The sequence below is a fragment of the Micromesistius poutassou genome (assembly GCF_964030765.1).
Source record: "Micromesistius poutassou genome assembly, chromosome: 6".
Classification (NCBI taxonomy): Eukaryota; Metazoa; Chordata; class Actinopteri; order Gadiformes; family Gadidae; genus Micromesistius; species Micromesistius poutassou.
Window position 1 is genome coordinate 2026317 of NC_140276.1, and position 18506 is coordinate 2044822.

Genomic DNA, 18506 nt, shown 5'->3' on the forward strand with positions numbered 1-18506 from the left:
CCAACCAGAGAGCCTACTTTCATTTCCTCAGGAATAGAGTAGCTGACTTGCCCGGCCGCAGTACCGAATGAAAGCACCGCGATGAAGAACAGTAGGCCCACTTGCCCCCTCATTGTTCTGTCTGGCTGTTCTTTCAGATCCATTTGAACAAAAATGTACTCCAAATGGTTAAGGTCCCAAAGTGGAGGTCAGAAGAGCGTCTTCAAGGAAATACAAAATTACATTCCGCAATCCATATCGTGTAAAACATGAGCTTGGTACATCCGTCCTAGTGTTGGCTGCAGATCTCAACGCAAGGCTTCGTATTTTATAATATCACAAGTGGGGAGTTACCGTAGCTGATATTCATATAACCTGCCTCACACTGGCCAATAGCGACCCTGTCTGTTCAATACGTAGAACTACAAAATCCAAGCAATATATATATATATTGAAAATAGTATACCTAAATACGACAACGTTTAACACTGGTTAAAAATAATTTCATTTATTTTTTAAACAAGAATATATAATTAAAGAGGAGAGCCAATGAGCAATTTCGTATACAAGTGACACACACGTCTCTCACTCAAGTGTGTTTTTGTTTTGAGTAAAGAAGGAAACAAAAACAATGGTAGGAAAACTTGAATACCATATTTGAGTGTAAAGCTGAATTGTTTCTTTGTCAACCAAACCAATTTTAACATGTATCTTCAAGTGACAAGTGATGTTTCCAATGTACTGTTGGGACATCTGGTTAGTTTGAGCCATTTTTCAGAAAACATCAACAACAATTATTTGTACAGAATATTATCAGGGGAAGAATTAGATGATAATTGGTTAATTGCTAACCTCAAGTGGAGAGTCTGGTTCATCCAGGATGTTCTTTTCACTCTGTATTCGCTGCATGGTCCCTGTAGAACTGGGGTCCATTATCAGAATGTTCTGACTACCAGCGTTTCCGAACTTACAGTCACTCTTTCTGGAGTCAGTGGTCCTGCACACCTCGTAATTGTACACGTGCTGGAGAGTCCCTGTACCCCCCAAAGTGTCAGAGTAACGTGGTGGATAATATGGAATCACCGGGAGATTGGAATGATACATGATACGAGACTGTCTCCATCTGTAGATTTTAACTGATATGATCACCACTAAACACGTGATGAAGAGAAAGGAAACTACAGCCAAAGCCAGGACTAAGTAAAAAGTCAGGTTGTCATTGTACTCCTTGTCGTTTGTAAAGTCAGTGAACTCCGAGAGTACTTCAGGGAAGCTGTCCGCCACCGCCACGTTAACAATGACTGTAGCTGAACGAGAGGGCTGTCCGTTGTCCTCCACTATCACAGTGAGTCTTTGTTTCACAGCATCTTTATCAGTGACTTGGCGGATAGTTCTTATTTCTCCATTCTGTAAGCCCACTTCAAACAGCGCCCTGTCTGTGGCTTTCTGTAGTTTATAGGAGAGCCAGGCGTTCTGTCCAGAGTCCACATCAACAGCCACCACTTTAGTGACCAGATAGCCCACATCTGCTGAACGAGGAACCATTTCAGCCACCAGAGAACCACCAGTCTGGACTGGATACAGAACCTGAGGAGCGTTGTCGTTCTGGTCCTGGATCAGTATTTTCACGCTCACATTACTACTGAGGGGAGGAGAGCCTCCATCTTGAGCTTTAACACAAAACTGAAAATCTTTAATCTGCTCGTAGTCAAAAGAGCGGACTGCATGTATAACTCCACTGTCAGCACTAACAGACACATAAGAGGAGACGGGCACGCCGTTTAAAGAGGAGTCCTCTAATATATAAGAGACACGAGCGTTCTGATTCCAGTCAGCGTCTTCTGCTTTAATTGTGAATATAGATTGGCCTGGTGTGTTATTTTCAACAATGTAGGCCTCATATGCACTTTTCTCAAAAACAGGAGCATAGTCATTGACATCTGAAATAAGTAAGGTTAGATAAACGCTGCTGGAAAGCGATGGCACTCCTTCATCTGAACAGATCACACTGATATTGTAATCAGACACCTTTTCTCTGTCCAGGCTGCTTTCTGTCAATAGGCTATAGAAACTACCAGAAGTGCTTTGAATCAAAAATGGTATATTTTCATTAATCAAGCATTCGAGTCGACCATTGCTTTCAGAATCAGGATCGTGTACACTCAGCATAGCTATAACTGTATTTGCAGGGGAATCCTCAGGTATTGATTGGGATTTGGAAATTACTTTAATGATAGGGTGATTGTCGTTTATGTCAGTTATATCCACAATCACTTTACTTGAATCCGACAAACCTCCTCGATCAATTGCCTCTATATCAATCTGATAATGTTTAGCCCTTTCGTAATCGATGGGCCCATCCAAGATAATGTCACCGTCTTTCGACATTTTAAAAAGCTTCGCCACACTATCCATTCTATTCCCGATGATGTACGTTACATCCCCATTGGTATCTTTGTCTGCATCAGATGCACTCACTTTCGTTACAAGTGTTCCTTTAACGGAATTCTCTTTCAGGTTTGCCTTGTAAACGGAATGAGTAAAAACCGGAGCGTTATCATTGGCATCCAGGACGGTGATATAAATCTGCATTGTCCCAGACATTTGTGGCTCCCCACCGTCTACAGCCGTTAAAATCAAAGATATCGCCTCTTGTTTCTCTCGGTCAAGAGGTTTTTGTAAAATCATTTCTACTTTCTTACTTCCATCGACTTGACCATGTAATTTAAGAACGAAATTGTCACTAGGCTTCAATGTATAGCTTTGAAGACCATTACGTCCTATATCCAGGTCGATTGCTTTTTCTAACATGAATTTAGAACCAACAACCGCCGATTCGCTAATTTCAAATCGTTTTTCCTGCGTAGGAAATATAGGAGCGTTGTCATTAATATCTGTAATCTCAACAATAATTGGGTACAATTCCATCGGGTTTTCTAGAGTAATCTGAAAATGCAAAGCACACGGGGCTGTCTGTTCACAAAGCGCCTCTCTGTCTATCTTTTCCTTGATAACGAGGACTCCCCTTTCTTTATTCATCTCGATATATTCGGCGCTGTCTCCTGTATATATGCGGGCATTGCCTGATTTTAGTCTCTTTACGTCTATTCCTAAATCCTGAGCAATATTTCCAACTAATGAGCCCTTCGCCATTTCTTCAGGAATCGAGTAACTGACCTGACCAGAAACCGAACAGAAAGAGAGGACGGAGATGAACAGCAGTAGGCCTCCTTGCACTCTCATTGTTCTATCCGACATTACTGTATCTCCAACGCGAGCGTCGTCTTCGATAACGGTTACAATCCCATTGGCTTTGAATAAAAAGACAACCCAAAATGAAAAGTAGTTCAACGGTCCAGTACAAAATATCGCCGCTTGATATGTCCGTGCGTAGAGAATGCGGTGTCGCGGAAAGAGCAGACGACGTCCTTCTGTTATAAGGACAGGCTTATATGGGGAGGTTCTGCTTCGACTTTGTTCATGAACTACCACAAACAGGCCAACAGCGGCCCGTTGAGCTCAGCAAGAGAAACTACATCATGAATTAACAATCTTACCATCTTATACATTTGTGTAGACACAAACTCTTAGCAGTTCAAAACAAAAGATTTTGGACCACCAGAATTGAAAGACATTATTTTTTAGTTCTTATAATTAACAAGCAGAAACAAACAACACATTACTTAACTATTTGTTCAATGTCGTTATTTAAGGTAAATTCAGATACATGTAGAACGATGAAGCCAGACAGTCTGAGTAGGGTAATGGGTAAGCCAGTGTGAAGACTCCTAGCTACCACTGTCCATGGTGCTGAAATGCAGTTGCCAGAAAGCATCAATGTTCCACTCAGATTAAGCTTTTTAACAAAAGAGCCTATTTTGAAGGGGGTATGCAAATGAGTGTTTTTGGAATGTCGATATGTCGGTACTATATATTGGGCAGTGAATTCAGTCATGCAGAAGACTCATTTAACAGCTGAACCATTCACAGCAATTTACAGTCTGTGGAGGATTTTGATTTCGAAAATGCATTCACAGTATAATGTATAGCTCAGTTAAACTGATTTAAACAGCAATAAATGTTCATTGTGTTAATGACAAAGTTAAGAAGTACCTTCTTTTTCCCCTAACCAATTCTTGAAATTGCAGCCGATTGGAATATGCATATGTTTAAGAATGTAATATTTACACAGCTATTTGTCTGTTTAATAAAAATGCAACATACATACATAATCCAATAAGATCAACAAACCTCAAAAGTCAGCATCATTAAGCAACACAGTACTGAATTACTACTTGGTAACATTTGGCAACGAAGGAAAGTTATTTGAGAAAAAACAAGGAGAATACAACATTTAAAATCATACTTTTCTAACCTCAAGTGGGGAGTCTGGTTCATCCAGGATGTTCTTTTCACTCTGTATTCGCTGCATGGTCCCTGTAGAACTGGGGTCCATTATCAGAACGTTCTGACTACCAGCATTGCCGAACTTACAGTCACTCTTTCTGGAGTCAGTGGTCCTGCACACCTCGTAATTGTACACGTGCTGGAGAGTCCCTGTTCCCCCCAAAGTGTCTGAGTAACGTGGTGGATAATATGGAATCACCGGGAGATTGGAATGATACAGGATACGAGACTGTCTCCATCTGTAGATTTTCACTGATATGATCACCACTAAACACGTGATGAAGAGAAAGGAAACTACAGCCAAAGCCAGAACTAAGTAAAAAGTCAGGTTGTCATTGTACTCCTTGTCGTGTGTAAAGTCAGTGAACTCCGAGAGCACTTCAGGGAAGCTGTCCGCCACCGCCACGTTAACAATGACTGTAGCTGAACGAGAGGGCTGTCCGTTGTCCTCCACTATAACGGTCAGTCTTTGTTTCACTGCATCTTTATCAGTGACTTGGCGGATAGTTCTTATTTCTCCATTCTGTAAGCCCACTTCAAACAGCGCCCTGTCTGTGGCTTTCTGTAGTTTATAGGAGAGCCAGGCATTCTGTCCAGAGTCCACATCAACAGCCACCACTTTAGTGACCAGATAGCCCACATCTGCTGAACGAGGCACCATTTCAGCCACCAGAGAACCACCAGTCTGGACTGGATACAGAACCTGAGGGGCGTTGTCGTTCTGGTCCTGGATCACTATTTTCACACTCACATTACTACTGAGGGGAGGAGAGCCTCCATCTTGAGCTTTAACACGAAACTGAAAATCTTTAATCTGCTCATAGTCAAAAGAGCGGACTGCATGTATAACTCCACTGTCAGCACTAACCGACACATAAGAGGAGACGGGCACGCCGTTAATAGAAGACGAGGCTTCTAAAATGTAGGAAACTCGGGCGTTCTGCTTCCAGTCAACATCACTAGCTTTGATTGTGAAGATGGAAACACCCGGTGTGTTATTTTCAACAATGAAAGCTTCATATGAGCCTCTCTCAAAGACAGGAGCGTTGTCGTTGACGTCCGAGACCTGTAGTCTCAGGGTGACGCTGCTGGAGAGCGAGGGCACTCCCTGATCACAACACGTAACGGTGATGTTGTACTCGGACACTCTCTCGCGGTCGAGGATGCTGTCCGTCACGAGGCTGTAGAAACCATTAGATGCCGCATTAATGCTGAATTCTACATTTTCATTCAAAGCACACTTGACCTCTCCATTATTATCAGAGTCCGGGTCGTGTGCACTCATAACAGCGACAACCGTCTGCAACGTCGCATCCTCTGCTAACAACGGTGTTTTCGATATAAGATCAATGACGGGGCTATTGTCATTTACATCCGTAACGTCCAACATTATCTTAGATGAGTCATACAACCCACCGATATCTTTTGCCTTGATATCTATCTGGTAGTGTTTGGATGTTTCGTAATCTAGCTCTCCAATCAAATGTATTTGCCCACTGTTTTCATCTATTTTGAACACGTTTAAAATGTTATCAGTACTACTACTCGAAATAGAGTATGTAACTTGACCATTCGAACCAAAGTCTCTGTCACTAGCGCTAACAATCGTTACTAATGTTCCTTTTGGTGAATTCTCAACTAAACTCGCTGTGTACACGGCTTGCGTAAACGTCGGTGTATTGTCATTTGCGTCTATAACAGTTATTTGAATTTGTGCCGTACCTGACAATTTTGGTTCGCCTCCGTCTATTGCTGTCAATATCATGTTAAAATGCTCCTCATTCTCACGATCGAGAGGTTTCTCTAGTACCATTTCTACCTCCTTTCTTCCATCTGCGTGCTCGTGCAATTTCAAAATGAAATGATCTGTTGGATTCAGAGAGTAGCTCTTTAGGCCATTTTCTCCTACATCAGAATCGGATGCGCTCTCCAAAATGAATTTAGCTCCTTTTGGAGCCGATTCGCTGATCTCGAAAAGCACCCTGTCCGTTTTAAAAACAGGGGCATTGTCATTCACATCCTTTATTTCTACTGTTACACGGTAAAATTCAATTGGGTTTTCTAGAATGATCTGAACATGTAAAGCGCAGGTAGTAGTCTGTTTGCAGACGGTCTCACGATCTATCCTTTCCTTCACCAGTAGCACCCCCCTTTCTTTATCGAGCGCAATGTATTCAGCAACATTACCAAAATGTAACCGAGCTCTTCCGGTTTTTAATCGATTTAAATCCAACCCTAAATCCCGTGCAATGTTACCAACTAATGAGCCTTTCGACATTTCTTCCGGAATAGAGTACGTGATCTGTCCGAATGCCGTACTAAGACAGAAAAGCCAGATATGCAGCCAGGCTTGCTGTGCCATTGTTCTGATGAGCGTTTATCCAGACGCCACGGAGGCTCGATTATAATCCGTAGGTAGTTTATCGTATATCCAGTGCACTGTTACGACCAGTTTCCAAATAGAAATCCCCAAATCCAATGAATTGTAAAATAAATTACCGCATTTTCCGAGCTTGGAAGAAAGACTAAAAAATACCAGACTGTGCGTCGTGTTTCTGCCTCCTCCCTTATATGCCGAATGTGAAGAGTGGGCCTATGGGGTAGCAGCAGAGAAACACGCTCCTAAATGTCACTCTTTGGCAAACAGCGGCCCTAAGAGTCCGACATGCAACACTGCAGTGAACGGGGAGTCAGAAATACCTGATATTTAGAAAAATACAAACGTACTACAATTCATCTGCACATTTCTAAAAAAGGAATATACAATCATATACAGTATGTTGTATGATTCAGTAAGGGCGTTCTATTGAAAATAGGACCAAACATTATGTTAAACTAGAAAAACTATGATGAATAAACAAAGGCATATGATGCAGAGAGAGAAGGGGACACAGTAAACACCAGGTCACCTCTTTACACCACTTACAGAGAATCAGAGCAGCAGAGAGTGATTAATTTTGTGGTGCTGTCCATGGTAGCCTACTACAATGTGATCGGAGGAAACTATGTTTGGTCAAATCTCAGAGTATGCCAAATATGGGTTTATTATTTGATATTTAAACACATGAACACATATGTATGTGTTATAGACTCACCTCTACAGGAGAGTCTGGTTCGTCCAGGATGCTCTTTTCACTCTGTATTCGCTGCATGGTCCCTGTAGAACTGGGGTCCATTATCAGAACGTTCTGACTACCAGCGTTGCCGAACTTACAGTCACTCTTTCTGGAGTCAGTGGTCCTGCACACCTCGTAATTGTACACATGCTGCAGAGTCCCTGTCCCCCCCAAAGTGTCTGAGTAACGTGGTGGATAATATGGAATCACAGGGAGACTGGAATGATACAGGATACGAGACTGTCTCCATCTGTAGATTTTCACTGATATGATCACCACTAAACATGTGATGAAGAGAAAGGAAACTACAGCCAAAGCCAGGACTAAGTAAAAAGTCAGGTTGTCATTGTACTCCTTGTCGTGTGTAAAGTCAGTGAACTCCGAGAGCACTTCAGGGAAGCTGTCCGCCACCGCCACGTTAACAATGACTGTGGCTGAACGAGAGGGCTGTCCGTTGTCCTCCACTATCACAGTGAGTCTTTGTTTCACAGCATCTTTATCAGTGACTTGGCGGATAGTTCTTATTTCTCCATTCTGTAAGCCCACTTCAAACAGCGCCCTGTCTGTGGCTTTCTGTAGTTTATAGGAGAGCCAGGCATTCTGTCCAGAGTCCACATCAACAGCCACCACTTTAGTGACCAGATAGCCCACATCTGCTGAACGAGGCACCATTTCAGCCACCAGGGAACCACCAGTCTGGACTGGATACAGAACTTGAGGGGCGTTGTCGTTCTGGTCCTGGATCAGTATTTTCACACTCACGTTACTACTGAGGGGAGGAGAGCCTCCATCTTGAGCTTTAACACGGAACTGAAAATCTTTAATCTGCTCGTAGTCAAAAGAGCGGACTGCATGTATAACTCCACTGTCAGCACTAACAGACACATAAGTGGAGACGGGCACGCCGTTTAAAGAGGAGTCTTCTAGTATATATGAGACACGAGCGTTTTGGTTCCAGTCAGCGTCTCTTGCATTCATTGTGAATATCGAAATGCCCGGTGCGTTGTTTTCTACAAGGTATGCTTCATATGATCCGCTGTCGAACATTGGAGCGTTATCATTTATATCTGAAATCTTCAAGCCGAGAGTGATGCTGCTGAAGAGCGACGGTACTCCCCGGTCAGAACACGTCACGGTGATGTTATATTGGGATGCAACTTCCCTGTCTAGGGTAACCTCCGTTACCACGCTGTAAAACCCGTTCATTGTAGAATCTATCTTAAACGGTAGTCCAATTTTATCGATCAAATTGCATTCCACCTCCCCGTTATTGTCAGAGTCTGGGTCGGTAATGCTTAACATCGCTATTACTGTGTTAGGAGGAGAGTCCTCATATATAGATTCTAATTTAGAAACAATGTTTGGATAAGGTCGGTTGTCGTTGGTGTCGACGACATCAACTATCACCTTACTTGAATCGGAGAGTCCTCCATTGTCTACTGCCTCGATATCAATTTGATAATGCTTAGCTTTTTCATAATCAATATCGCCAATCAAGATAATTTCCCCACTCTTTTTATCGACCTGAAATAGCTCGGTCAAACGATGCTTGCTGTTCGAAATTAAATAGGATATATCACCGTTTGTACCTTTGTCATTGTCCGTTGCACTAACAGTCGTCAATTTCGTTCCCTTAGGGGAATTTTCCATTACTTTGGCATTATAAATCGGTTTCGTGAACACAGGGGAATTGTCATTTGCATCTAATACAGTAATGTGTATCTGCATCGTCCCTGACATTTGCGGCTCTCCTCCATCCATAGCAGTCAACAGCAATGACAATTGTTCGTTTTGTTCCCGATCGAGAGATTTCTGTAAAACCATATCTACCTTTTTACTTCCGTCGGCCTGGTTTTCTAGTTTCAATGCGAAGTTATCAGTTGGATTAAGCGAATAGCTTTGGAGGCCATTTAGGCCGATATCTAAATCTATGGCTTTCTCCAAAACGAATTTTGATCCTATAATTGCAGATTCGCTAATTTCAAAGCGCTTCACGTTGTTGGTAAAACTGGGAGTATTGTCGTTTATATCAGTAATTTCTACCGTTACACGAAACAATTCCATAGGGGTTTCAATAATTATCTGGAAATGCAGCGCACAAGGCGTAGTCTCGCCACATAAGGATTCTCTGTCTATTTTCTCTTTGATGATAAGGACTCCTCTTTCTTTATCCAGCGATATGTATTCCGTAGTGCCTCCTGTATACACACGAGCCTTCCCCGACTTTAATCTTTTAACATCCAACCCTAAATCCTGAACGATATTTCCGACGACGGAACCCGTCGCCATTTCCTCGGGAATAGAATAACTGACCTGGCTGAGCACGTAACTGAAAGAAAGAACGAAGATAAACAAGACGTCCAACGTCTTTGTTCTCCACTGCATTTTCTCTTTGGTGCCAGAGCAGTTGTATCCAGAAAAAGTCATATTGATCTTGATAGTAGATGACGACAAACGAAACAAATGTTTAAAATCCTTGAATCATGATTAAAAAAACCGAAACATATATCCTTGTTGTGGCTCCTTTTTAAGACGACTGTGCGACCCGGCGGTCTTTTTCTAATGCATCAGTTTTATGGAGGAGGTGCACACATTGCTTCTGAAACTGCTGCACAGCGGTCTACAGCGTCCCTTTGAGTTCAAAATGGAAAACTACAGGACATAGGACCAACACATTTACTCCATCATATAAACGACTTTCTGTTTAACAAGGATTGTGACAGTAATTACATTTTTTTATGAAAAAAGTTGACTTAGAAATGGTCTGAATATTTACACCAGTCAGCTTTTGGGATGTTGTATTATATTACATTAACACTGTTTAACTTCATTGGAAGAAAACAATAAGTAGTTCCACCCAGAGTAGCATTAGAGTACAACAACACATGAAAAACATGTGTACATATGCTACATTACCGTGATCAAGCATATGCATTCATTCATTTAATTGTGCATGGCTTTAATCCTAAACGGAGACCAAACAGGTTACTTCTGGACAAGAAGACAGAGAATACCTAAACACACAAGTATAACTCTCCAGGGTCCTGAAACACAGAAACAGCAGAGAAAAGGAAGAGAGGTTATGGAAATGTTCTAACCTCTAGTGGAGAGTCTGGTTCATCCAGGATGCTCTTTTCACTCTGTATTCGCTGCATGGTCCCTGTAGAACTGGGGTCCATTATCAGAACGTTCTGACTACCAGCGTTGCCGAACTTACAGTCACTCTTTCTGGAGTCAGTGGTCCTGCACACCTCGTAATTGTACACGTGCTGGAGAGTCCCTGTCCCCCCCAAAGTGTCTGAGTAACGTGGTGGATAATATGGAATCACCGGGAGATTGGAATGATACAGGATACGAGACTGTCTCCATCTGTAGATTTTCACTGATATGATCACCACTAAACACGTGATGAAGAGAAAGGAAACTACAGCCAAAGCCAGGACTAAGTAAAAAGTCAGGTTGTCATTGTACTCCTTGTCGTGTGTAAAGTCAGTGAACTCCGAGAGCACTTCAGGGAAGCTGTCCGCCACCGCCACGTTAACAATGACTGTAGCTGAACGAGAGGGCTGTCCGTTGTCCTCCACTATAACAGTCAGTCTTTGTTTCACAACATCTTTATCAGTGACTTGGCGGATAGTTCTTATTTCTCCATTCTGTAATCCCACTTCAAACAGCGCCCTGTCTGTGGCCTTCTGTAGTCTATAGGAGAGCCAGGCATTCTGTCCAGAGTCCACATCAACAGCCACCACTTTAGTGACCAAATAGCCCACATCTGCTGAACGAGGCACCATTTCAGCCACCAGAGAACCACCAGTCTGGACTGGATACAGAACCTGAGGGGCGTTGTCGTTCTGGTCCTGGATCAGTATTTTCACACTCACATTACTACTGAGGGGAGGTGAGCCTCCATCTTGTGCTTTAACAACGAGTTGCAGTGCTTTAATTTGTTCATAATCAAAAGAGCGCGCTGCATACAAAACTCCAGTTTCAGAATTTATAGAAACATGAGTAGAGGCTGGACTACCACTGACCTGCGTGTCCTCCAGAAGATATGACACTCTGGCATTTTGATTCCAGTCAACGTCTCGAGCACTGACGGTGAATATGGACACCCCTGGCTCATTGTTCTCTACAACATGAGCTGAATAGCTCTTTTTAGTGAATATTGGTGCATTGTCGTTCACATCAGATATAATAAGCCTTAAAGTTGTTGCACTGGATAAGGGAGGAGACCCTGAATCTGTCGCCGTGATGGTTATGTTGTATTCTGATGTTGTTTCACGGTCAAAAACTACATCCGAGAGCAGGTTGTAATAGTTAGTTAACGAGGATTGTATTTTAAATGGGAGATTTGAATCGATTGAACATGTTATCTGTCCATTTTTCTCTGAATCAGAATCTTTTACATTGATTACAGCTATGGTGGTCCCAGTAGGGGCGTCTTCTGATACAGGGCTAGAGAATGACATCACATTAATTACTGGAGCGTTATCATTGACATCAATTACCTCAATGATTAATTTACTTCCATCATTCAAACCACCCTGATCTTTTGACCCGACTCTAATTTCATATTTTCTATCTTTTTCATAATCAATATTACCAGAAACAGATACTTTGCCGGACACACTGTCAATATTAAACAGATTTGCCAATCCTCCCTTTAAATTAGAAAAATAATAAGTCACCAATCCATTGGAACCAGCATCAGCGTCTGAAGCATTTACTGTTGTTATATGTGTCCCAACGGGTGCATTTTCTATTACTGTAGCCCTGTATACAGACTGGTTAAACACGGGAGCATTATCATTAACATCTAGAACCGTGATGTTTATAACTACTGTACCAGATCGCTGCGGATTTCCGCCGTCAATTGCGATTAGTTTTAAAGATAAATGAGGATTTACCTCTCTATCTAGCGGTTTCTGCAGAATCATTTCTGCAAATTTGCTTCCGTCCGTGTTTGAATGTTGTTTGAGAACGAAATTTTCATTAGATGAAAGCACATAATTTTGTAAACTGTTAGGCCCTACATCAGGATCATCTGCACTCTCTAAATCAAAACGTGATCCTACAACAGCGATTTCACTAATTTCCAGATGTATATTTTTGTTTTTAAAAGCAGGTGAATGGTCATTAATGTCCATTATTTCGATTATCACACGTTGCAGTTCGATTGGATTTTCTAAGATGATTTCGAAGCTAAAGCTACAAGGTGTAACGTCGCCACAGAGCTGCTCTCGGTCCATCCTCTCATTCACGACTAGAATCCCTTTGTCTGTCTTCAGATCGGCGTATTGAGGGCTTTCTCCCGTCAAGATTCTTGCTCGGCCTGAACGAAGCCTTTTCAGATCCAACCCTAAATCTTGCGCAACGTTGCCGATAAGAGACCCCTTTTTCATCTCCTCCGGAATAGAATACCGGATCTGGCAACTGGCAATGTTGAGAAAAATAACGAAAAATATATATTTTTTCCATATTTTACTCCGACATGAAAAGCAACATTCCCACTCGTTGCGGCGTAACGGCATTTTAGATAGCAATTAATCCTCGACGAAACTCAGAATGATATCCACGAAATAAGAAAATGAGAAAACCAAGCTCCGGTAAGAGAAAGTAAGCTCTCAATTCCATTTAAATTCCATTTTAACAACAGGACGAGTTTCTAGCGCGAGTGCCTCCGTCAAGCTCCACCCTGAATGCGTCGTTGTGGTTCACTTCTCCTCTCTATCGCAGTTAAAGGGATAGGAAGCTCCAACTAGCATCTACTCAACACATACTATTTTTTCACAGACCAACAGCGTCCCTTAGAGTTCAAAACTGGGATGTCAAAACTGTTTTAGAGTAGTAGGTCTATCAAACATTCGTTCGTATGAACTTGTCATTTCAATGTAGCATATTACTAATTCCCTGTAGAGTCCACATTCCTGATTCATAGTTTTGGCATTGGAGAAAACATGTCCAGAACCTTTTTGGAGTTTTGATATAGAAAATCCAACACACACACACACACACACACACACACACACACACACACACACACACACACACACACACACACACACACACACACACAGCAAGGCAGCTAGATCTAGATGAAAGATCGTTTTAGCTGATAATGTCAACAAGCAACACAGGAATGCAAACAGATAGATGGATTAAGCTACATAATCATGCACAGGTGACATTGTGCATATTGTAATTGAACCCTGTTCCCAAAAATTCACATCATGCTTTCAATTGTTACTCATTCCAGAATGTTCATAAGCACAGTCTGAAAATAGCTCTAAGATGATGTCACTTAGTCATTGGTCAGTCTCCCTGCTCTAATCCTCAGGAGAGCTGTCCTTATTGGTGGTGCAGAACATATCTAATGAGCTACAAATCAACATTCATGGACCACCACATCTGATAGAACTCACCTCTAGTGGGGAGTCTGGTTCATCCAGGATGCTCTTTTCACTCTGTATTCGCTGCATGGTCCCTGTAGAACTGGGGTCCATTATCAGAACGTTCTGACTACCAGCGTTGCCGAACTTACAGTCACTCTTTCTGGAGTCAGTGGTCCTGCACACCTCGTAATTGTACACGTGCTGGAGAGTCCCTGTCCCCCCCAAAGTGTCCGAGTAACGTGGTGGATAATATGGAATCACCGGGAGATTGGAATGATACAGGACACGAGACTGTCTCCATCTGTAGATTTTCACTGATATGATCACCACTAAACACGTGATGAAGAGAAAGGAAACTACAGCCAAAGCCAGGACTAAGTAAAAAGTCAGGTTGTCATTGTACTCCTTGTCGTGTGTAAAGTCAGTGAACTCCGAGAGCACTTCAGGGAAGCTGTCCGCCACCGCCACGTTAACAATAACTGTAGCTGAACGAGAGGGCTGTCCGTTGTCCTCCACTATAACAGTCAGTCTTTGTTTCACAGCATCTTTATCAGTGACTTGGCGGATAGTTCTTATTTCTCCATTCTGTAAGCCCACTTCAAACAGAGCCCTGTCTGTGGCTTTCTGTAATTTATAGGAGAGCCAGGCATTCTGTCCAGAGTCCACATCAACAGCCACCACTTTAGTGACCAGATAGCCCACATCTGCTGAACGAGGCACCATTTCAGCCACCAGAGAACCACCAGTCTGGACTGGATACAGAACCTGAGGGGCGTTGTCGTTCTGGTCCTGGATCAGTATTTTCACACTCACGTTACTACTGAGGGGAGGAGAGCCTCCATCTTGTGCTTTAACAACGAGTTGCAGTGCTTTAATTTGTTCATAATCAAATGAGCGCGCTGCATACAGAACTCCAGTTTCAGAGTTTATAGAAACATGAGTAGAGGCTGGACTACCACTGACCTGCGTGTCCTCCAGAAGATACGACACTCTGGCATTTTGATTCCAGTCAACGTCTCGAGCGCTTACGGTGAATATGGACACCCCTGGCTCATTGTTCTCTACAACATGAGCTGAATAGCTCTTTTTAGTGAATATTGGTGCATTGTCGTTCACATCAGAAATAATAAGCCTCAAAGTTGTTGCACTGGATAAGGGAGGAGACCCTGAATCTGTCGCGGTGATTGTGATGTTGTATTCCGACGTTGTTTCACGGTCAAAAACTACATCTGAGAGCAGGTTGTAATAATTAGTTAATGAAGACTGTATTTTAAACGGTAGTTTTGAATCTATTGAACATGTTATCCGTCCATTTTTTTCTGAATCAGAATCTTTTACATTGATTACAGCTATGGTGGTCCCAGTAGGGGCATCTTCTGATACAGGGCTAGAGAATGACATCACATTAATTACTGGAGCGTTATCATTGACATCAATTACCTCAATTATTACGTTGCTTCCATCATTTAATCCACCCTGATCTTTTGCCCCAACCCTAATTTCATATTTTTTGTATTTTTCATAGTCTAGATTACCAGTAGTTGTTATCTTACCGGATGCACTGTCAATATTAAATAGATCAGCTAACCCACCCTTTAAATTCGAGAAATAATACGCTACCAAACCATTGGAACCAGCATCAGCGTCTGAAGCATTGACAGTTGTAATATAGGTTCCAATAGGTGAATTCTCTATTACTGTAGCCCTGTACACAGACTGGTTAAACATTGGAGCATTATCATTAGCATCTAGAACAGTGATATCTATATTAACTGTACCAGATCTTTGCGGAGTTCCACCGTCAACTGCGATTAGTTTCAACGCAAGATGGGGATTCGTTTCCCTGTCTAGTGGTTTTTGAAGAACCATTTGTGCGAATTTGCTGCCGTCTGCCTTTGAATGTTGCTTCAGGAGAAAATTATCATTAGATGTCAACAAGTAATTTTGTAAAGTATTAATCGCTACGTCAGGATCATCTGCATTTTCTAAATCAAAACGAGAACCAACTGCAGCGATTTCACTAATTTCAAGAAATATGTTTCTACTTTTAAAAGCAGGCGAATGGTCATTTATGTCCAATATTTCGATTATCACACGATGCAGTTCGATTGGATTTTCTAAGATGATTTCGAAGGTAAAGCTACAAGGGGTTACGTCGCCACAGAGCTGCTCTCGGTCCATCCTCTCATTCACGACTAGAATCCCTTTGTCTGTCTTCAGATCGGCGTATTGAGGGCTTTCTCCCGTCAAGATTCTTGCTCGGCCTGAACGAAGCCTTTTCAGATCCAACCCTAAGTCCTGCGCAACGTTGCCGATAAGAGACCCCTTTTTCATCTCTTCCGGGATAGAATACCGGATCTGGCAACTGGCAATGTTAAGAAAAAACACGAAATATAGAAAAATAATCCATATTTTACTCCGACATGAAAAGCAACATTCCCACCCGTTGTGGCGTATCGCCATTTTCAATCGCAATTAATCCTCAACGAAACTCACATTAATGTCCACAAAATAAAAGACGAAGAAACCCAAGGTCCTTTAGACTAAAGTAAGCTCTCAATTGCATTTAAATTCCATTTAAACAACAAGATGAGTTTCGAGACGACAGAGCCGCCATCATGCGCCACCTTGTATGCGTCGTTGTGGTTCAGTTCTCTCTATCGCAGTTAAAGGGATGGGAAGCTCCAACTAGCATCTACTGAACACACACGATTTTTCCACTGATCAACAGCGTCCCTTAGAGTTTAAAGCTGGAATGTCAATACTGTTTTAGAGTATGCCTACTACATATCAAACATTCTTCATATGACGTTGTGATTTTTGATGATTCCAGGAGTAGAATTCACATTCCGAAGATTCAAAGCACACTTTGGCCTAGGAGGGAAAATGCCAGTACCTTTTTTGAAGTTTATAGACAGAAAATCTTTACTATTGCCACCAAAACAAACTATGGTAGAGCTGAATGATTAAAATTCACTGAAAGATTGCAATATAAAAAGCTCTCAAGTCTAATCAGAACTTATTGGATACTAAACGTTCGTAATTGCTCATGAGGAGAATTCATTGCAAACACACAGGCACACACACACACACACTTGCTGAGGCCCATATATTGATGAAATATAAAAATGTTACTGACTTACGCCACCAAGCAAGAGAGGAAAGGAAACAGATGGATGGATAAGGAATCATCTATTTGTTAATAATGCAAAATTGTCTTAATGAATAATGTTATTAAGTTGCAGACATTCCAAAAATGTTACATTAATATGCCTCTAATTGTGACTAAATCCAGAATGTTTAGGCAAATTCCTAAATTAGCATTATGATGTCAACTAGAAGCCTTTTGTCACCATCTCTGTGGTCACCTTTCAGGGGAGCTGTCCTACTGGTGGTGCTGAACAAATATAATGAGCTAAAAATCAACATTCATGCACCACCACATTTGATATAACTCACCTCCAGTGGAGAGTCTGGTTCGTCCAGGATGCTCTTTTCACTCTGTATTCGCTGCATGGTCCCTGTAGAACTGGGGTCCATTATCAGAACGTTCTGACTACCAGCGTTGCCAAACTTACAGTCACTCTTTCTGGAGTCAGTGGTCCTGCACACCTCGTAATTGTACACGTGCTGGAGAGTCCCTGTCCCCCCCAAAGTGTCTGAGTAACGTGGTGGATAATATGGAATCACCGGGAGATTGGAATGATACAGGATACGAGACTGTCTCCATCTGTAGATTTTCACTGATATGATCACCACTAAACATGTGATGAAGAGAAAGGAGACTACAGCCAAAGCCAAGACTAAGTAAAAAGTCATGTTGTCATTGTACTCCTTGTCGTGTGTAAAGTCAGTGAACTCCGAGAGCACTTCAGGGAAGCTGTCCGCCACCGCCACGTTAACAATGACTGTAGCTGAACGAGAGGGCTGTCCGTTGTCCTCCACTATAACAGTCAGTCTTTGTTTCACAGCATCTTTATCAGTGACTTGGCGGATAGTTCTTATTTCTCCATTCTGTAAGCCCACTTCAAACAGCGCCCTGTCTGTGGCTTTCTGTAGTTTATAGGAGAGCCAGGCATTCTGTCCAGAGTCCACATCAACAGCCACCACTTTAGTGACCAGATAGCCCACATCTGCTGAACGAGGCACCATTTCAGCCACCAGAGAACCACCAGTCTGGACTGGATACAGAACCTGAGGGGCGTTGTCGTTCTGGTCCTGGATCAGTATTTTCACACTCACATTACTACTGAGGGGAGGAGAGCCTCCATCTTGGGCTTTAATACGGAACTGAAAATCTTTAATCTGCTCGTAGTCAAAAGAGCGGACTGCATGTATGACTCCACTGTCAGCACTAACAGACACATAAGAGGAGACGGGCACGCCGTTTAAAGAGGAGTCCTCTAGTATGTAAGAGACACGAGCATTCTGGTTCCAGTCCACGTCACTGGCCTTTACTTTGAATATTGAGAGCCCAGGTGTGTTGTTTTCAACGATAAAGGCCTCATATGAGCTCCTGTCAAAGACAGGCGCGTTGTCATTTACATCCGAGATCTGTAGATTGAGAGTTACGTTGCTTGAGAGAGCAGGCACTCCCTGGTCTGAACAAGTG

The 18506-nt window shown here is 42.3% G+C and overlaps 1 protein-coding gene across 3 annotated transcripts in view; it reads right to left on the reverse strand.

Moving 5' to 3' along the window:
- Positions 1-18506, reverse strand: part of LOC311345371 (protocadherin gamma-A11-like) — a 196440-nt gene that overhangs the window by 121428 nt on the left and 56506 nt on the right. The window contains exon 1 of one of the 3 annotated variants that reach the window (XM_084469753.1): positions 10601-13234. The exons of the other annotated variants lie outside the window; for them this stretch is intronic. Within the exon in view, the coding sequence (XP_084325879.1) occupies positions 10601-13033 (2433 nt within the window). The 5' untranslated portion in view covers positions 13034-13234. Of the gene's footprint in view, positions 1-10600; positions 13235-18506 lie in introns of those variants that run through there. 3 annotated transcript variants of the gene reach the window in all.